At 40.8% G+C, this 22,255-nt stretch overlaps 1 protein-coding gene across 2 annotated transcripts in view; it reads right to left on the bottom strand.

Annotated features, from left to right (window-relative positions):
* Positions 1–5,204: 5,204 nt before the first annotated feature.
* Positions 5,205–22,255, bottom strand: part of VSNL1 (visinin like 1) — a 90,241-nt gene continuing 73,190 nt past the window's right edge. For both annotated transcript variants that reach the window (XM_008931270.4, XM_029965846.1), the window contains exons 3-4: positions 7,865–8,080; positions 5,205–6,951 (exon numbers count right to left, since the gene is read on the bottom strand). In XM_008931270.4, coding sequence (XP_008929518.1) covers positions 6,754–6,951; positions 7,865–8,080 — 414 coding nt within the window. In that variant the 3' untranslated portion in view covers positions 5,205–6,753. The remainder of the gene's footprint in view (positions 6,952–7,864; positions 8,081–22,255) is intronic.

A 22,255-nucleotide genomic window follows, 5' to 3' on the forward strand; every position in this document is an offset into this window, starting at 1 on the left:
GTGGAACTTACCCTTTGAAAGACCTCCAGGGGGACGGATACAACTTACTTTCCCCTTTTAGTTTTGACATAGATGGCTTTGCAATGAAAGTACCAATGATCTTTACTAACCCTTACTTGAGTTGTCTGGCCATGGGACTGCTTATAACCAACACTATGAGAACATTATGGGGATTGGGGACTGTAGTATTGTCTTTGTTGCCTTGTTGCAGGACAAAACAACCTTCGAGAGAGAATTTACTGGGATGTGCCTTACCAGGGCCCAGTTCCTGGGTGGCAGGGCATGTGGATGAATTTAGGCGGGTTCTTAGGATGTTTAACACCCCCCATTGCCTGGGACTTCACATCACAACAAGTATTCAACCCCAACAAACTGACATGTTTTTTAATGGAAGGATGCCTTGCCTACCCCCATCAAAACCAGCAACTTCTTGCCCTGTACTGGGGCCTGGCCTGTGCTTATTGAGCTGCAGTTCAATACTCTAAAAAGACTATGACTGAGACAGGGACCCAAACTACGATTAGGAGTCATTATTGCCCCTGTAGTGAAAATGAAGACATGGGTAAGGAAATCTACAGCACTACAGACCTACCTCTGCAATTAGTAAGGGAGGAAGAAGAAGGATCTACCCCACTGGTGCCTCCAAGAGAAGAAGGGGAGGCAGGACAAATAGCTGGTGATTCACTAGAGGAAGTGGAAGCAGTTCCACATTAGAGAAGCAGAGAGTAATTCAGACAGGAGAGTGAAGTTACCCAGTCCCTGAGCCCATCAGAACTTTGGGAATTGCGGAGAGATTACAACCACCAGCCTCGTGAACAAATTCTTACCTGGCTGCTCCGCTGCTGGGATAACGGGGCTTGTAGTCACCTGTTAGAAGGTCATGAGGTTCAACAAGGCCAAGTGCCAGGTCCTGCACTTTGACCACAACAACCCCCTGCAGCACTACAGGCTGGGGACAGAGTGGCTGGAGAGCAGCCAGGCAGAAAGGGACCTGGGAGTTTGGATTGACAGGAAGCTGAACATGAGCCAGCAGTGTGCCCAATTTAGTGTCATTGGCAAACCTAATTAGTATTCCTTTGAGTCCTGTGTCCAAGGCGTTAATGAGGATGTTGAAGAGAACTGGGCTGAGGATGGAGCCCTTGGGAACCCCACTAGTGACAGGTCACCAGTCTGATGTCACCCCATTCACTTTAACTCTTTGTGCCCAACCTATGAGCCAGTTGTTCATGGGTTGGGTGACATGACTATTCAACTGTGTGCTGGACATTTTGTCTGGCAGGATACTGTGAGAGACAGTATCAAAAGCTTTACTGAAATCCAAAAAGATGACATCAACTGGCTTCCCTTGATCAACTACGTGGGTTACCTTGTACCCTGATAAAGGGAAATCAGGTTTGATAAGCAGGACTTTCCTCTCATGAAGCCATGATGGCTGGGACCAATGACTGCATTGTCTTTTAGGTGTTTCTCAATACCTCCCAGAATAATCTTTTCCATGATTTTACCAGGCACTGAAGTGAGACTGACAGGCCTGTCGTTTCTGGGATCCTGCTTCTTGCCTTTCTTGAAAATCAGGACCAATGTTCGCCAGCTTCCAGTCAACTGGGACCTCTCAGGATTCCCAGGACCCCTCAAAAATAATCATCAAGAGAGGTTTTGTGATGACATCCTCTTTGAGAATTCTCAGATGAATCCCATCAGACCCCATAGAATTTGTAGGGATCCAGCTGGAGCAGCAGATCCCGGACAATTTCGTGGTTGACTGGGAGTTGATCATTCTCAGAACAGTCATTGGTCTCCAGCCCAGGCCTGTGAGACCCCCTTGGTCCATCATCCATGTTGAAGACAGAGGCAAAGAAAGCCTTAAACACCTCTGCCTTGTCTCTGTCCCTGTTTGTGAGGTGACCATCCTCATCCTGTAACAGACCAATGTTATTTCTACACTAACTTTTGCCATTAATATCTTTTATTGTTCCCCACATCTCTGGCAGCTTCAACTCCAGTTCAGCTTTGGCTGCACAAATTTCCTCCCTACAGTGGCAAGCAGAATCTCTATATTCTTCCCATGTCACTTGACCTTGCTTCCACTGGGCATACAGCTTCCTATTTTGTCTTATTTCCATGAGAAGATCCCTGCTCAGCCAAGCTGGCCTTCTGCCTTACCTGCTTGACTTCCAACATTCGGGAATTGCTACTCCTGTGCCCTTGGGAGGTAATGTTTAAAAAGTGACCAGCACTGATGGGTCCCAGCACCTGCAAAAAACATTTTCCCAGGGGACTTTACTTACTAATTCCCTGAGCAGCCTGAAGTCTGCTCTCCTTGTGGCCAGAGTTGAGGTTTTGCTGCCACTTTTCCTTCTGTCAACAGAGATTTTAAACTTGATCACTTCACAGTCACTGTGGTGAAGAGGCCACCAATCGACTTAGCTCACGAGAACCACTCTGTTGACAAGCAGCAGATCGAGGAGGGCCTTTTTCCAAGTTGGCTCCCTTAGGACCTGTTCCCTAAAGTTGTTTTTTAGGAATCTTTTGGCCTGGGTTGTACCAGCTGTGTGATGTTTCCAGTTGATTTCTGGCAAGTTGACTAAGTCCATAAGGATAAGGGCAGTTGACTTGGAAGTGTCCCTTAGTTCCTCAAAGAATAATTCGTTGGTGTCATCGTCCTGGCTGGGAGGTCTGCAGAGACTCCCACGATGAAATCCACATTATTTGTTCACCCCTTGATTCTTACCCAGAGACTTTCAACTGTGCCATCGCCAACTGTGAGCTCCACGCATTCTAACCCTTCTATTACATGCAGTGCCACCCCTCTGACTCTTCTGCCCTGCCTATCCCTCCAAAAGAGTCTGTAACCATCCAACAGGGCACTCCAGTCACAGCTGTCATCCCACCAGGTTTCACTTCCGCCAGTGATGTCAAATCTCTGGGACTGGATCAAAGCTTCGAGATCATCCTGTTTGTTCCTCATGCTGTGTGCTTTGGTGTAGAAACATTTCAGGAGTGGTATACTGTAGCCAACACCTCCTGAGGCAGATTGAGGGATCCCATTAGTGCTCATTTCCTCAAGTTTTGGCACACCATCCCATGGCTCATCACTGACAAGTCTGGTATTTTCCCTTTCCTCCTTCCAAACTAATTTAAAGCCCTGTCAACAAGCCCTGTGAGCTCCTTTGCTGGAACTCTTTTTCCCGTCTGAGATAGGTTCATCCTGTCAGGTGTCAGTAGACCAAGTGCCTGAGTAAACCAGGAGGGATTGTTCATGATGAAGAGGCATATGAGCACATTACCCTAACAGACTGGAAAATCTCCATCCTTGGAGGCTTTTGGAGTCTGAATAGACTGTTGCACTGCTTCAAGCAGAGAGTTGGGCAGAAGATCTCTGAAGGTCCCTATCAAATTGAACAATTCCATAACTCCATAATTAGAGGTACTTACACCTTTAGGATTATGTGAAAATATTGGGCGGGGGCAGGAGTACCAGGCAAAGTGCATACTTGCCAAAACTTGTCTGGAACCAGCAGGTTGACAGAGGTGATTCTAACCCTCTATGCTGCCTTCGTGAGATCCTGGATATCCATGTCTGGGATCCCTAACACAACAAAGACATTGACCGGTTGGAATGAGAACCACTAAGTTGATCACAGGGCTGGAGCACTTCTCCTATGAAGACAGGCTGAGAACTGAGGCTGTTCAGCCTGGAGAGGAGAAGGCTCCAGAGGGACCTTATAGCACCTTCCAGTACCTGAAGGGGCTACCAGAGAACTGAAGAGGGACTTTTTACAAGGGCATGTAGTGACAGGACAAGGGGGAGTGACTTTAAACTGAAATAGAGTAGATTTAGACTAGATATTAGGAAGAAATTCTTTACGGTGAGGGTGGTGAGGCACTGGAACAGGTTGCTCACAGTTGTGGATGCCCCATCCCTGCAAGTGTTCAAGGCCAGACTAAACCTGAGCAACCTGGTTTAGTGGAAGGTGTCCCTGCCCATGGCAGGGGGTAGAACTGGATGATCTTTAAGGTCCCTTCCAACCCAAACCTATGAATCTATGAATCTATGACATGATCATGAACCATGTGTTTCCTTTGACTCGATTTTTTGATGGACCTAGAGTATGTTTCAGACCCTTTTACAGTATGAGAAGATAGAATAACATAGCATTATTTCCTCCTGATTTTCTTCAGCATCCAAAAAAAAAAAAGGCAAGAGTGCAGAGGCGGGAAAGAGTAAAGCATTTATCGTCATTAGTACTTCCATAATGAGTTGTGTGGAGAAGAGAGCTTAAGGAAAGTTAGTGCATTCCTACTGAGCTAACACTTCAGCTTTCTCCCAAGTTTTTTATAGACTTACTTGAAATGTTAGAGCAGTTGGCAACAATTCCGGTCTTTGGTTCAAATCAATATATTGTATTTTTTCTAATCTACTATTGTACATTGTACCATGTACTTGAAGATGTGTACCTGACTGTATAATTATTATAGGCAATTGTTTTCATGGTGGAGGATTAGTTCTGAATAAAAAATTATTGAAGCACTTACATCGATGCTCTTATTTTTGTAGTGATCCTACTGAAGGTCTCAAAACTATCACATTCTTGGTACTTTAAATACAGAGTTTACTTTTTTGGCTATGTAGAGAGTTTGGCTATTTTTGAGTTTGACTACGTTTTTGAGCTGTTGGCCATTTTGGATGGCAATGCATTGCTTAATGCTGCACTAAAGTAAATGGATCCTGTCCAGCTATGTAAATTCAAGATGCAGAGAAATGTAGAATGAGGTACTACTTCTCTAAAAAGTATATGTGCACCAGAGGCATAAATTCCAAGAATTATTCGGCATGGGCATATCATTCTCAGACCTAAGTAATTTTCAGAATGTCTTTTAAGTTATAGCCAAATATATGAAGTATACCACTGTCTAGTTAGCTAAGACTATAATCTGTGTAGTCTAAGTAAAATTCTGGTATTAGAAAATGTAGTTGAAATTTCTGCCATTTGCTGGTTTTTTGGAATATGAAGAAACTGAAATATGAATGAATGGCTGTGGTTGTGGCAGTAATTGATTCTGTGTTCCCCCCAACAACGTTTCTTAGCAAGCTGTGTAAAACTATTTTTGGTTGCTTGTTTTCTTTTCCCTTTCATTTTAAGATGAGCTTCACTTTTTACATTTGAAAATACAGAGAATGATTTGGTTTGTGTCATCTTTTATTGTTTGATTTTTAGCTATTAAGAGTACCATCTCGTTTCTTCATAAGGTAAGGAAGAAATAGCAAACATGCAATTGTAAGATGTTCAGACTGTTGGGGTTTTTTTGTTTGTTTGTTTTTTTAATCCATCAAGCAACCAACTGTTTGGAACATCAGGGAAATAGGAAAGTTTTTATTTGCAGTTTCTGCAGTCTGATAGTTCTCCATTCTTCCCCAGAGCTGTGCAGAACTTGTACTTGTCACAGGATAGAAGGAAACTTGATTTATGCACATACAAGTGAGGAAGAGGATGGTTCTCCTCACTGTCCCTCCTTTATCATCATACTTTATGGTTCATTTATCAGTAATGATTTTTAACGTCTGTTTACATCGAACCCAGAGTAGTTTAGTGTCATACAGTAAGAGGAAAGACTCTTACTTCAGGAAGGAAAAACATTAAAAAAACAGGTTTAGGCCAAGCAAATAAACTGTATTTGACTTGCAGCTAGTTTAAAAAGCTACATCAGCACAAGTCTAGTAGGTGTGCTGTTAGATCTTAGCAGTAGCATCTTAGAGCACCAACAGCAGCTCTGTTGGTAAATACAAGAACTACAACATTTGGTTTCATATAATATGACTCTCCTAGTGAGTGAGTGCAAAGTAGTTTTCTTCATGCTTTCATAATGAAATATATATTTCCCAGTGTACACTGACAGATAATTAAAGAGATTGAACTTTTTTTTTTTATTACCATGCTGAAGACATGAAATAAGAATTAGGGGAAAAGATCAAATGTTATAAATTTATTTTGGGACATATATATTGCAACCTCTGTGGAAGCTTTTGAAAATTCTGGCAAAGATCAATACACTTCCAATAAAACCTTTAAACTTGCAATAAAACAATATTTTAAACATTATATATATATTTTTATATATTCTTAATTAAAGGGATAATTTTAGCAGGATTTTCTTTTTTTTTTTTTTTTAAATATACTGCATTCCTCTGACATAGCTCTTTCCAGATTGAAGGGATGCAAATGAGGTAAGAATTAAGGCAAACCTAAAAGGCATGCAAATGAAGTACATTTATATCCATTGACAATACAAGCACGTGTGGATCAGACTCGGGAGCCGAAGAGCTCTGCCCCCCTGTCCGTCCAGTACTACTTTACAGCAGAATGGTGACATGATTTATAATAAACAGTTAACATTACCATGGGAATTCAGTGTCACTAACATTACTCAGTCTAGGAGACACAGAGCTAGCATCAGTAAAACATGAACAATAAATAATATAATTCACTGCAGCACAGGCCTGCTGCACAGGCTTCAGAGGAAGAGGGTTGTTATGAAATGACATTGCACACGTCACGTTGTGGCAGTTTATTTTTATAATATATACTTTTAAAATTCTTTAGCAAATGACATTCTCATGCACACAAGTGTTTCAAACACAAGAAGCAAGTCCATTTATAGGTAGTCCAAGCAAATTTTTGTGTGTGTGGAAATAGCTGCAAACTGAATGGAACATTAAACTTCTGTGCAGTCTATGACGCGTTGTACACAAGCTCATTTTTGAATGTCACACTGCAGGAGTAATACAATGGACGGATCACTCTTTGCAGCTTCTTTGAATTCATCCAGTGTGATCTGATCGTCTTTGTTCTTATCCATCTTACTGAAGATCTTGTCTACCCGTTGCTCAGGCGTCAGACCATCCTCATTCATTTTCATCATTATCACAGTGCCCACCATTTTGTAGATAGCCTTTGGAAAGAAACCAAATGTAAAATTTAACATAAAATTCAATCTAATTTTTTGATGTGATCAAATTCTGGAAATCTATTCTAACAATAAAATGATTGACAGTTTCTCGAAAGATTTTTTCCTTTTTTTCTTAGGATCCAATGTCCAGGTACTTAAAACAAGAAAGAATATATTTTACTTTCCTCAGATGCAGGTTTATTTTGGTGGTTACATTTTGCATCCTGGAATGAATTTCTTTGGCTTCCTGTTTCACAGTGCAAAACTCTTGTAACTTATTCTCTGGGTCAACTGCTTATTTGAAATATTTCACATAAATTTTGAATAATAAGTTTTAGAAGTCACCACCTAATAGGTTTCTGTGTGTACATGTGGGCACAATCTGGTATTAACTACTGTGGCAAGTAGCTGGCAGATGATGAAGGTGGAAAACTTTATCCTTCCTCTTATGTGTTGTGGTCATCTTAAAGCCCATCTGTGAGAGCTCTCTTAAAATAGCATGTTGTTATCCCTGTAAATTTCTGTAATCATCTGAAGTTAATCTCTGGTAAGGTTTCAGCTACTTGAGCTACAATCCAGTAATTTCATGGGTGTCAAGTGACTTTGAGATGGGCTTTGTAAATCCTGTGCTGGGCTGTTCTTGTGGTTAATCCATTCATCAGGAAAAAAAAATCTCTGGATATTTAAAAGTTTATGTGCACATATGTACTCTCTGTAATTCTCCAAGATTACATCTATTAATATGTTAGTTAGTGCTTGTACCACTTAGACATGAGTCAGAGTAGGATGAATGTGTGCCATGTGTGTTTTTAATGATATCAGCCTCTGGTGTGAGTAACATTTGAAGTCTGTGTGAACAAGGAATCAAATTTTATTAATGTTCTGACATTGTTTTTGAGTGTCATACTGATCTCACCTCTATAATTTCCAGCATTTCCACTCTTGTAATTTTACCATCACCATCCAGGTCGTACATGTTGAAGGCCCAGTTCAGCTTTTGCTCAAAACTGCCCCGTGAGGTGATGGACAGGGCACAAATGAACTCTCTGAAGTCGATGGTTCCATCTCCATTTTTATCAAAGGTTCGGAAGGCGTGCTGGGCAAACTTTGAAGCATCTCCATATGGGAAGAACTGCAAAATAATATAATTGATAGAACTGTGGGTAATGCAGAGGAGCGAGCTACATACCTGCCTGCAAAATACCGCAGTGAGGCATTTATGAAGAGTGGCTGGTGAGCTGTGTGGGAAACTGAGGATCTGCAATGGAAGGTTTCCTAACAGTTACACTGGAATGATTACTAAAAAATCTATTACTACAAAAATCTCTCACTTTGCCACAGACTATATTACAAATATATTTAATGCTAATTTAAAGCGAAATTAACTAGACGAACCTTAAAATGAAGTGTAAATGGATGTAAATGGGAGATTGTGTGTAATATTCTCTGACTATGAAATACAGAAACCAAGGTGCATGTTAATAGTATTTTATCCAGCCTGTTACATGTTGCAACAAAGTGTATGTGTGGGATTGTTGTTATATAATTTCAGTTATTTATAAAAAAAAAATCCACACCTATAAAAAAACTCCACAAACACATGTTCTGTTCTGCCAACCAACATTCAAGTACCTGAGAGCTGAGATTCAGTTAAACAATACTGTGCAATGCTTTTCATGTTTAATATACATTATCAGTGAACACGGCAACTGACTGTAACTTAGCAGAATATTTTAAATGACCATAACATGTAGGTTTTCAGCTGATGTATTTTCCCCTCAGGAAATGTGTGGTTTAAGACATTTGAGCCAGTAGTTAGTCTTTATGTGAGCCAGACTCAAGAAAACACATCCCTTAAGAAACGCAATTTTAAATCAGTGCTGAAGTCCTGTGGCAGTGCAGGGACTACACACAAAAAATGTTTGTTTCTATATTCCCAGCATAATTTCATGGAGGTTTTCATGCTCCTAGTATATAAACACGCATTACTCCCCATTTGAGAGCTATCTCATTTTGTGCTTTTTAAAATTCCAATTCTTAGTAAGTACTGCATTTAATAATGTCAGTTTGAACAGAAGTCTTCAGTGGCAGCCAAGGAAGTGGAACTCCATTTTACAATTTCATATTTCCCTGTCCAGAGCTTCCTCTGCAGGCTGATGTTTGCTGTGGTCACCTGTGAACGCTCTTGAACAATACACTCGAATTTCATGGCAGATTTTGGGGATATTGGAGCATATACAGAAACCAGCACTGACAACTGTCTGACTAAATATGGCAAGTCTTTGCTGCTTTTCATTTCAGGAAGCCAAATAGTCATTTGGATACTGTGTCTTGCCCTTAAAATGCAAAACTTAGTGTACAGCCACCTGCCTGCACTATGTGGCCATGTGGGTCATGTCAGAAGCCACAGCTGTGTTTCCACAGGGGTCCTATCCTGAAGGGTTCCTTTCAACTTACTGTTTTCTCTGATATCAGCTCTTCAGACATGATTCTAGATAACCTTTGCATTGTTGAAGAGGAGTGCTACAGTTGCTTCTCTGGCCTAGTGCATTATAGTCATTGTAAAATCTTCCCTTCAAAAGAGAGAGCAGGGTTAAATGTTGCCCAGCTCCATCCATTCAAAATATTGTCCTGTTGTGAATTACTCCAAAAGGGATGAAAAATTGCTGTATTAACCCAGAAGTGGTATCAAATATGCCCATCTCACTTCCCAAGTATCTTTTTGGGAGGATATTTGAACATGGTGTGGAGTCATCAAGCAACCGGGATGCTGTACCCACTCCACTGCTGTTAAAGATTTTCTCATTTGACTTTGGGTGGGTCAGCATCCACCCACTGCTTCTATGCCCCATCTCCAGTAGCTGAAAGAGTATTTGATATTGTCCCCCCTGAAAATGTAACTTCTATGCCTGTACTCAACCCAGCCCGGTTCTTTTTTGATAATCAAAACTGACAGAGTTGTAAATACCTCAGGGTACTGCTGCAGCTCTTTCCAAACTTTCTGCTTTCTGGCCTTTAAATATAATCATGATTGGGCTTATCAACACATACAAAGAAATATGAGTTCTGTGATACAGTTCAGGACTGCAGTGACTGCAGTTACCAGACCTTGCTGAATTGTTCTTCTAGTGACAACCTCAAACTTTTGTCAAACCAAAGAGAGTTTCCTCTGTAGAAAGGCTCCTTGGGCTCACAGTCCTACATTCAGCCAGGTCAGAACAAAGTTTTGTGAATGTGAATCCAAAACCTGAACGTTATTTGCAGGTTGCTGAAAATCCTTCTCACTGCTTCCTCTTCTCCATGAGCTACCTCCCTCCTCCAACTCCTGTACCAACTGCAGATGTTAACATAGGTGATATTTAATTTTACATGTGAGTGCAGATGAATGGGGACCTCTCCAGACCACAGGTGAGACTATAAAAAATGGCTCTCATCCCTTGTATTCCACCATGAATTCCAAGCCCCCCCTTCTATTCTTGAGAGGCTGTTCAAAGGAGAAAAGACGTATCTCTTACTTTTTAAATCTGTACTGATGACTACCCTGTGACATATGTGTTACAGAACAAAATACTTCAAAATTTTACATTTTTATTTTTGTTTAGAGCTGACTATTGCTGAGGATGCTGACCTATCTGTATTCCTGTGACTGTCACTCTACAGTCTCTATAAAAGAAAGGTAAATAGCTGAAGAGAACTGGGGCTGTTATTTTCACTGTCCAGAGAACCAAAATACAGAAATGGCACAAACATACTGCTAGGACCAAAGAACTAAATTCCAACAAAGAAGAACACCTATACAAAAGGCTAAGAAATGGCAGACACCCAAAAACATGCAAGAGCCCAAGAACAAAGCAGGGAATTAGAAGGGTCAGTGGCTGGAGGTGCCAAAGACCATTTTAAAATTATTCTTGAACATATTTTTCAGTCTCCCACTGGAGGAGCATCAGCAAGCTGTGGCTACCTCTTTGCCAGTTACACCCTTAACCACGTAGCAGGGAGAAAAACATCCTTCTAGTTTTTTTTATCACAGACAACACCTCAATTTTTCACTTCTGAAGTGAGGAAGGTGGTGGTACTGCTCAGAGCTAAGCCCTGGCATTTACAGCCTCGTAAGGTGAAAAAAATAGAACTGATGCCTTTTTTTTTTAATTTTTTTGTTTCTATTTGCCTTCCTGTAGGGAGTAAATGCAGTAAAAAGTCCATAAGGGCTGAAGACACTCTTCTCCAGTCTGTATCTGCTGATTTGTGTTATTTTAAGCTCAGAACAACTGAAAAACATTGTCAAAACTTGTTTAAAAACCTACTTGAAGACTTCCATTGGCCTGCTTTGAAACAATTCATAAATAAGACACGGAGTAAAAGAAAACTAAAACAATTACAGAGCAAAAAAAGCCAACTCTGGTAAAACATTATTTTAATATTAAAATACAGTAAGGCCTTAGCAAAGTATAAAGGCACAGGCTTTAACAACTTTAGGAGTAGTCTGATCCAAGTGACAATGGGAGACAGGGATCTGGAAGACAAACACCCATTTTTTGTCAAGGGGAATATGAAGAGCGTAGTTTAGTCTGCCTCTGGCATGAATTCAGTGAATACCTCAGAAACAAGTAAAGAAACACAACAGATTTTCAGATACTAGAGCCTTGTTGGAGGGTTGGTGCCTTCAGTGTTCTCTGCAAACTCTTGTCCAGGTGATCAGTCTACATATGACAGTAACCAGTTCCCTTCTACTGCAACCTACCACTGAAAAGTCTACTCTACACACCAGCATTGCCTCCTGCTTTACCTGTTTCCTCCAGAAATCAAGACAACAAAAAAAGCCCAGGCTTTTTACAGCAGCCAGCACCATGGGTTACCCAACACTGTTCATTCCTTTGTTTCTGCTTCTGTAGTCTCATCTAGTGAAAGGTCTCCCTGGTCTAGTGAACAGTGTGCCTGCCCATGCCAGGAGGCTGGAACTAAATGATCTTTTAGGTATCTTCCAACTCAAACCATTCTATGATTTGTCTCTTGCTTGGTCTGGGTGTTTTCTAACCAGTTAGATCAATGTGCTGGGGTGTGAACAAAGTGTTATCTCTACAGACAACTGCCAATTAGGAAAGGAAAAAGGAAAATTAAAAGAAATTCCCTTATTCTGCTTCTAAATGTTGAAGGAGAGGATTGTCTTGCAGATTCTTAGCTCCTACATTGTTTCTGGACACCTTTCTGGTATATAGGGGGCATTCAAACGGTCCTGGAATAAGAGTATCTAGCAAATATCATCTACAAATTGTATGTAACTCTTGACAAAACTGATCAAATACCTGGAAATATTTATCTGCTTGGCTGCAGCTGCTTTAGCCTCTTTTAAGTGATGCTGTTCACAGATAACTCGGTGATAAACTCTATTCAGATCATCTTTGGGAGGGAATTATTGCAAAAGCATAAAGCATATGCTAAAGCATATGGCTAAAAATTTAGCATATGGTTAAAGATAAAGAAAAAAAACCTAAAGTCAACTTCTCTAAATTCCCCAGTGATGGACAGGGTGGGAAACAGAAGAGGCTCTCCTTCCTTGGTAAGGTGGAGTGGAGCCAATCTATAGACTGGCCTGAGTGGTACTTTGTTTTCCACGTGATATTTTATCATGGCTGAGATGCATTTCTATTAAAAGGGAAACTCTGCTATAAAATAGAGAAAGCCAGAATTAGAGTAGTGTACAGAAAGCAGAACATGCTGCCTACATGGGCCCAGGTCACTGATGTGAGGTCACAGCTTCCAGAACCGAGATGGGAGCTGGAGTGCAGAACAGGAGCTGGGGAAGCAGAAGGTGGTACAGTGCTTCTGTATAAGAAGCAGCTGCTGATTCCCCTGGACCCATCTGGGGCTCAGCACTACCACCTCTGCTGAGGGCTGGCACAGCAAAGGGGGATGAGGGGGCACAAGCATTGTCTGGGACCAGCAAGTGAAAATATGCCTCACAGTTGGCTCCCATCAAAAAACCTTGCACAACTGATGCTGTTATCCTTTAGGAAGGAGTTACTTACCCTTCTTATCTACTGTATTAGGTTTTATTTTCCCCCTTTTGTAAGTTTGCTAGGCACCCAGCTCACCTTTGTTAGTGCAGAACATGAGCACTCTGAGAATCAGAAAATTTGGCTGTTTTTGGAAGCTCATACAGGTATTTTTTTATAGCAAACTCTTAAAGTTGAACCCAGATGCTGACAGCTGGTGGTCAAGCCTGGTCTTACAGCTCCTCAGAGCTGAGGTCACTGGGGATGATGCCTATGATGACTGGGGAGCAAGTTTCTGCTTGCTAGTTTTGTGAAAGGATGAAGTTCTGGATTCCTGCCAGCAGTACAAACACAGAAGTTGAGGAAATAAGGAAAAGGATTACTCCTTAATTGTCTCCTTTATTAAAAAAAAACAAAATTGTAACTTACTGCAGTGTACTGTACTCTTGCACTTCAAATTCTAAGGCATGAGAAGGGGAAGAGATGTCCAGACTGTGATTGTCAGGACCTGTTGGGAAGGCTGTGCCACTCTGGTACCAAGGTGACCCACAGGGCTGCAGCCTGTCCCTGCCAGCATCTCCTCGTAAAAAAAATGGAAACTAATGTAACAAGGGCATTACCAGACCACCACAAAAAGATGCAGCAGTACATCTGTCCTTCTCAAGAGATCTGACTGCACTGTGACTACACAGCTCAAGGGCAGGTCAGGACAGAAACACCTTTAAAATAGATAAAAGAAACATTTTCAAGTGGATTAAGAAGTGGATAAGACACAATGTGCCCCTCTTATTCAGGTTATATCTCACCCTTATTCTCTGGAGTAAGTCAGTGAAATGAATGTGAGATGTGAGCTGCCTCCATGCCCCGTGCTAGAGAGGAGAAGGCTGGCAGAGATCATCCCACCAAGGTTGATGGGGACTGAGGGGGACCAGTGGGACAAGGCAAGGCTGAGCAGGTCAGGGCTGTGAGCAGGAGGCTGTGTGGGTGTGAGAGCCACAGCGAGACCCCGGATCACTGATGTGCATTGGTCACTGGAGAGGTGACTCCAAAGAGCCACCTGAATCGGTCAAGTGTCAGAGACTTCTCCCTTGCCTGGCTATAGGGTGAGTAGATCATTAAGATTAAATTATGGGTTTAATTGCAAAATAAGTTCTCCCAGTCCAAAGCATGGAGATTTCTAACCCTTGATTAGGCCCAGCTATCTTCTACATACTTTTGGCTGGAGTGTTTTCAGGGCTTGCCTACAAAACAGGCTTTCGTAGGCAAATCGTAGCAGTGGGATGGTGCAGCATCCTTTCCTTGCTCAGAGGTGTCAGCTTGGACATGGAAACCTCACACTTGCCTCCCTTCCCTGAGACAAGATGAACAGGCAGCTCAGAGGAACACACCAGCTACAGCACAGTATAGGTCAGGAAAATATAAGTTCCCAAACTGGGAACAACTTGTGTGAACTAATATTAAAGGGACTGGAAAGAGAGCAAACATTATTTTTTTTAACAAATTAGTGGTTGAAGAACTGCTTTAGGAGACAGAAGATTTGGATTTGAGTATTTCCTCCATTAAATATAGTTAAAATCTACTTCAACTCAGGTCATTTTCACAATTCTTTCACTTCATCTGCATCTTAACCACTACAATACCTAGAAGAACATATATTGTCAGCAGTATGGGCCAATTCAAATGATCCAATTACTTCAATGAGTTTTGAATTGGGCTTATGATCATGCTCAATCTGAAAGTATTTCCTTACCAATTTCTAGTTCTGTTAAAGGATTCCCCTGAGTTACTATTCATTGGATGAGATCTTTAATGAACTGAAACAAATCCAAATGTTGTTTTTCAAGTCCAGACCCCCGAGGGCCTTTAGGCAACCAGGTCAAAATCCACAAAGGGACACAGGCAATGAAAGGCACTGAGCAACCTTCTCCATAGCCAGGTCTTCCATCTCTCTAAGTATCTAAATGCTTTGGCTGTGGATTTTCAAGGGCTTTTCTCACACAACTCTTCTATCTAGACCTTGGAGATCTAGTTCCCAGAGGCAATTAAACACATCTCACTGTATTAAAGCTCTTTTGTGGTTCCTATCCCCAACTGTCCTTTAACTGAAAACTATTTAGATGCATTTAGAAAACCCCAAAGGATTTCAACCTCAGAGCTCTCTAAGGCAGATATAACAAGCAGTGAATGAGCACCCAAGAATCTAGCTCCACAGAAGCAGAATTAACTTCAGTAGCTATTCATCCTTCCATTAACAATTTAATCAGATGTTAAAGGATCTGGATCTCAGAGATACAGATGTACTTGTCCTGTTCCCAGCTCTTAGCCACAGAGTAGCAGCACATCAGCACAGAAAGGCACATCACATGCCTTTGAAAGGTTTGGGGCTGTCTTGTTCATACATATAAAAAATGAAGTGAGGGTTACAATTTAGTTTCATTACTGAAATTCTGGGTGGAACAGGATAATGTTTCTGCACTGTGCTAGAGGTGGGATGCTGTAACGGATCCAGACATGATATTCATAATTGTGGTAGAGATGGGGACCCTCTTCTCAGCCTTCTCCTTCTCCTCTGTTCCTCCCCACCCTGCACTGTTACTCCCTTATGCAGAGAAATCCTAGGAGAGGTCTGAAAGCAACAGCTCACCCCCAGCTACAGCACTGATGCCACTGATCTCCACATGAAGCAAGTGCTGCACTAATGGGGCTGAAGGGGATCCTGGTCTCTGCTCCACAGTCATAGGAAGATGGGCAGGTTGGTTGGGTCTTGTGGGTTAATGGTGCATGTAAAACTGTCTGGAATAGCAGCAGGATTTTTGTGCTGCTATTTCAAAGCTGCCCAACCTTGCCCAACCACATCTTGTGTGTATTACCAGGCTATTTAGCTTAAAAATTTATTTTGTTAAGCTATTTTCATGTTGCATATAAAGATGGAAAGGGCTAGTGTAGGCCTAATAAACTGTTCATGGTTTGCAAGTTGTATTTCATCTGCCTTCCAAAATACAAATAAATGTATAAAAATGGTACTAGTGTGTCAGAGTGTACCTTCTGAAATCCAAGCTCAGTGTATTACTCCAAGGCACTAATGTAAATCAAGAAACAGCAGGATCACCAAAGTAGATTATGATATTTAGCCTGTCCATGTGTAGGACTGCAGCTTCTACTGGTGGAATATGCAAAAAAGCAACTGCATCAACGTATTTTTTTGCTTGCACGTAAAAAAATATACATTGCTTCAGAAATCAGATTCATTTTGAGTTCCTCCTACAGCTGCCTCTACTGGGAGGAAAATATTATCATAGTTTTCCAGTTTCTCCTTCTCCTATTCAACCTTTGAAAGGTTATTATCTTGTTCCAGCCTGTCATATATGTACCAAGCCATTTCACACATAAAGCAGGTGGGTCCCTGCTCAGTGTCTGGGAGAAAGGCCATTTCCTGGCTCAACTTGAGCCTTTTTATTATGCTTTACAAACAAAAGGTCCACTGGGACGACCCACTGAAATATGCAGAATTGGAACATGCAATGCCACAACCCAGTACTGCAGGTCTGCATAGCTTTTACCAGCTGTATTCCTTCATAGAAATCAAGTTCTTCCCTCAAGTCAGCCAAAAAAAGGAGTCTGATTATGTTTTGCTAAGTATCAGGGAAGAGATTACCCCATAGGATTACAATGGATTTATACACACAGATCTGGGCTTGAGTCTGACAGGATTCAGATCTGAACCTTTTAACAGTGGCAAAATACATTGCTGCAAAGAAAAAAACAGAACACTGTTTTCTGCAGCAAGGCAAATAAAAACAAGACACCAGGGATAAAGCATCAGTTGCAGAGCAGGAACAAAACAGAAAAATGAAAAAAACCCACACCCTTATGCACTGTAGCAGAGCTAATCTTGACAGTAGAAGCCCTCCAGCCTTTTGCCTCAAAGATACTGAGTCTGGTACAGCTGCACATCTGCAGTGTAAGATAGAAATATCCCACCTAGGACAGCTGCCTCCAGTCACTTGGCTTCAGCTTGCAAGAGGGTCCCAAGGAGTGGGCACCATCCACAGCTGTGGGTCTATAGGTCTCAGCAGCAGCTAAGCCATGGGGCTCAGCCTCTGGAAAGAATAATCTTGAGGACCACCAGAATCTAAATGTCTGTTTAGATCCAGGACTCAGTTCTCTATGTGTAAATTTGTGAGCTGTCCCCACCTCAGAGGTGTGCTGGGAGGACAAATACAAAAAAGGATTGTGATTATTTCAGATACTGCAGCCGTGGGAGTCACAGAGCTAGCAAGAACTGGGGAGAGCTGCCAAACCTCATGGATGTTTACTGCTCATGCCTCTGCTCGGTAGCTTTAATGCTGTGAACACATATGCAGGCACAGACACACGGGGAGGCTTTATAAGCAGCTGTTAGTTCTTTACATAAAGATGAGCCAGGAAATGTAACTTCTTCCCTTCACAGGGGAAAATTCACAACTTATACAGGTTGAAGTGGGATCAGTAAAGAGTTTGTGTCTCACCCAGACCTCCAAAGACTGTGACTAGCCCTTATATTATTGTTAAGGACAAAGTCACTCTGTCTTGCAGGTGTTTTTAGCCACTGCAGAAATGCTCATCTGAAGAATACAGAGAAGAAATATTTCAGAATTTAGGAACTGACCATGAATTATCAATACCATTTTTCTGCAGTCATGTGAGACTTTGGTTAAGAGACCAGAGAACAAGCATAAGCCACAGGCTATGATAAAGCAAGACCCACTGTAAAAAGCAAGAATATGCCAAGAGGTTGGAGCAAGATGAATGGGAAAAGAGAAGCCATTCTTCTTCTTTGCAAACATCCATCTGGGAGAGTCTACCTCTAAAAAAACATTCAACCTGAAAAGTTAATCTCTATATTCACATTTGTGGGGAATTAGTCATTAACTAGCAGGAAATGAATCGATTTTCAGTCTCAGCTTTTCTCTGATTAGATTTGGACAATAAGAAACTTTATTGAGCTGTGGTAGTGCTAGAGGTCAATAACAGCAGCAGATCAGCTATTACTCAGTGCTAATAAAAAAAAATCTTCAGAGAAAATTCTCATCAAAACAATTAGTATTGCTAGTCCTTAACACCACAACTACCACTGATTAATTGTTATTTCTCTTTGATCTTCCTTAACTGAGGAGCAGCACTGGAACACTTTATTTATTTTAAGTTTGGCACAATCTTCCACTACCCCAAGGTCAGTGACAGCACAGGGCTATGACAATGGCAGGATCCTGCTGTACTGTAGCTATGCCCCAACCTCATATAACATTCTTTTACTTGACACTATGTTATCTCTTTAGGAATCTGGGAACAGACCAGATGGAGAATACACTGATCTGCGACATTTCTTTCTCCCCCCTCCTCCTTTTTTTTCCTCTCCCCAGTAAAGATCATCTGACTCGTTTTCATTTCTGAAAGAGGCTTTATTTTCCCAGTGAGTTTTGGTTCCAAAGGTTCAGAGTATTAACTTGAATGCTATGCCTGCTGTGTTGTGAAGTCCTTAGTGCAAATTTCCCAAAAGAGCAGGACTATAGAAGCACAGTAAGTGCCATTTCCAGCCAAAAAGGGATTTGAAACACGAGTTGCTAAAGTCTGAGACAACCATCTTATGAATATACAGATGGAACTGCAGAAAAAATACTCATGCCTGAAATATCTGCCTGTTTCATATACTTATGTAATATGTCCTCCTAAAATTCTTAAACATATGGAGTTGTTATAGCCCAGTACTGCAGAAAGGAAACTGCAGAAAGAGAAGGAAAATGGCTGTAGCTAGGCATAACAGAGAACTGATACTTCCCAAAGGGAGAAGAGGTAAGGGAATGAAAGAGATCCCAACGTCAGAGGGGAGAGGCAGGAAGGATGGTAGCAACAGCAGTGATAGCTGACATAACCGATAAGAGGCAGGTGGGCAACTTGGCATAATTCTTTTTTCCCTGTTGTCCCTAGGCATATCCTGTTGACTTTTATTTTCAGTACTGAGTTTGAAGACAATCCAACAACTCACAGAGGAAGTTTTGAATAATTTGAAATCAGGCCCACATTTCTATCTGCTGCAAGGTCTGTCTCAGAAGTTTTCTTCTGCAATGAAGCTGAAAGCAGATAGGTTTTCAGGTAACCTTCTGAAAATTCTGTACAGCCTTACCTAGGATTCCCATCCCTCCGTAAGCCTCCCAGTTCTGGAGAATAATAATAATAAAAACAGATTCTTTTAACACAGTGCAGTTTTAAGAAGACAGCTTCCAAGATAATGTATTTTCTTTCATATCTATGCTTTCTCATATACCATAAACCCTTTCAAAGTTCAGTGCTAAGACTGACAAGTCCAACAGTATATAAAAACCTTAAAATATCAGCATTCTGGTGCAAGGGATCATGCATCTATATCTATATATACCTAGAGAATCTATATCTGTATATGTATACAGAGACATATATCAAGAGAGTGGACTAAATCAGTTCCTGTCTAGAAAGAGGACAACATGTTGAACTCATTGATATTTAAAATGAACTAGTTTTATTTACAAGAAGTATTGTGCACATTTGTGTTCCACATGAATAATTATTATTATTGCTGTTACTGCTAGTCACAGTAACTAGGAGTCTTGGTTGAGCAGCATTTGGATAACACTTACAGCTTAACATGTAAGGAAAAGGAAAAGACAGTGCAAGGAGCTTGGAAGACTTTTCTTTGTGACTTGATTCCAAAGGATTTTCTCGAGGGTGAAAAGAAGATGGGAATAGTACAACTTACTGTGTCACCTTCTGGGAATTAAGAAGATATGTGGGCAGGTCTAGAAAAAAACACAGGTATTCAAACAATGACAGTTCTCAGGTACACTGTCTCCTTGGCTTCACAGATCAGCTCCCCTAAGGGGAAAGGATCTTAAACAAAGACTTTCAAAGGATGTATGGAATCATGTAAAGGAGCATTACACTCTTGGGTTTTGTCTAAAATAGTGCAAGAAGGGAAAATTCTCATCATATACAATTTATTTTTTTCCATCAGTTATGTTCTTTGCTATATGTAGAAAGAGATGTGGAAAATCTCCCCATGGGCCATATGGATAACTGCCATCTCCCTGAATATGCTGCTGCTGTGCTGGTACTGACTGTGCTCAGCCAATGGAGATAAAACGTGGATACTGATACTAGTGATACTCAGTACTACATGGTTCCCAAAGGTATCTCCTTTTTAGGCAACTGGTCAGCTAAAGAAGACAATATCATCCTAGAGAATACAGCTTCTCCCTGGTTTCATCCCAAACAACTCAAATCAGCTCTTGGGGGATGCAGATTTCTGTGAGATTACATGAGCCAAATCTTTGGAGAGGGAAAATCACCCATAGATTCCTTTTCCTCAGAAGTGTAATTTTGGATTATCACCTTCCAGTGGGTTTCTGTGGGTTTATCCACTCTTCTATCAGACACGATCACAAGGGCTCATTTTAGGGAAATCTGTAAACTTATTAGTATAAACTGGAACATGCTGCTTGTTGACTTAGAGCATTGCAAACGAGAGGAAAGATTGCCTCCCCTCCTGCATTTGCCTGATGAAGTAACTTTAAATCCTTCAGTACATGGTAACTTTGAATTTCAGCACCTTTTTGCCATGATTAAAAGTCTACTGAAGCAAAAAGATACGTGTAGAGTAGCCTCTTCTGTTACAGAAAAGTCAACAAGCTATGAGCTTACCTGCCACTTGGTTCCTTTAAGACTTACAATTATTCATGTACTTAGTCTGCAAAAGACAACACTAGAATGCAGTAAGACCATACAAAGGGATAGTATAAAAAAAAAATCTGAAATCTGCAGAGAGTGAGTTACCTTTAATTAAGAATTATCTTTATCTAAAATTGACAAAACTATACTCACAAAAAAATTCATCAATATGCATGCTTAAAAGAAAGCTACCACCCATGCCCATTATTCCAGCACCAGGATATCTCACTGCATGCACTATTTGACATTATCACAGTAACTGAAGTTTCAATAACATAATTAGGAGTCAGCTGAAAGGAAGACACAATAAAAAGCACTTGAGCAATACACTTCTCTAATGTTGATCCTTTGCTGCTTTATTTATCACACAGGCTTAGTGTAGCTACATGTTCTTCTTTGGATTAAGTTTCCCTCTGTGCACTAGACCAGCTGAAGATACCAGCATCACTTTAGTTGTGCATAAAATTATAAGCCTGACAAATGCAAAACTGACATCTTCACTGTAGTGGTGAATGCAATTTCATTTCAAAATCAGATCTGTTTGAATTTTTCCCCTCAGCTACAAAACAAATCTCTAAAAACCTGAAAGTCCAACTAAATCCACATGCAAGCAGGAAAATACAAGGCCTATTTATAGACACAGCAAAGCATAACTAGAGGGATGTATCAAAATCAATCTTTCCCATTAATAAACATTACCTCAAAAACATGCTCAAAAATGTAGAGTGATGCAATTTGAACTGCCCAGCAGTATAATTATGGTAACTATCTCACACTGGGGAGCAACTGTTACTTTTCCACACTGAGTAATGAATATGAGTAATAGATTTGACTTTTCCCCTCAAGTATTCTGGTAAACATGTTAAATAAATCAGGTTGTAGGCTTTCATGAATACACAACAACAGCTACTCAGCTCTTAGCAAGCACACAAGAATACAATAACAATAACAGTGGAAAAAAAAGAGTTCAGTACTGGGGTGAGAATTCAAAGGAGGATTGATTAGTCATATGTGCCTTTGGAGAAGTTCACTCTCTTATCTTGTGAGAGCAGCACTTGCATCATCCTTAATACTCTTGTACCCCAGAGTCAATAAAGATGATTAAAAAGCCCTACAGACATTAATGGTTGAACAATAAACCATGTAGTCATGACCAAACTATTACAGTACCAACTGCTTTCCAAAAGGATGCTAAGTTTATGTTTGCCAAGAGTGAGTCTCCCAGGAACACTGTTCTTGGTAATGCCTGTTCCCAAAGTGTCCTTTGAAAGTTTACAGCTGGGGGATACAGCCCAGTTCCTGATATCCACAAGTTCTTTCATATCTCCTCCATGAGCTGACCACATATAATGCTCTCTAAAGACAAGCTGTTTCTAGAGGAACATACATTATGCATATATGATGTAATGACATATACTTCATACTTACTTGATGGACTCACATTTCATACTAGAATGCAATTAAGGATAAAAAATAATGAGCTAATTCTAGTAAGATGTTAAATTCTCAATCAAACAAAAAATATCAAAACCAAAGTCACAAGAAGATGAGAATTAAACAAGAAAGCTTTCTCT

Source organism: Manacus vitellinus, unplaced genomic scaffold (genome assembly GCF_001715985.3).
Source record: "Manacus vitellinus isolate BGI_N305 unplaced genomic scaffold, ASM171598v3 scaffold_11_pilon, whole genome shotgun sequence".
In the NCBI taxonomy this organism is placed as follows: domain Eukaryota; kingdom Metazoa; phylum Chordata; class Aves; order Passeriformes; family Pipridae; genus Manacus; species Manacus vitellinus.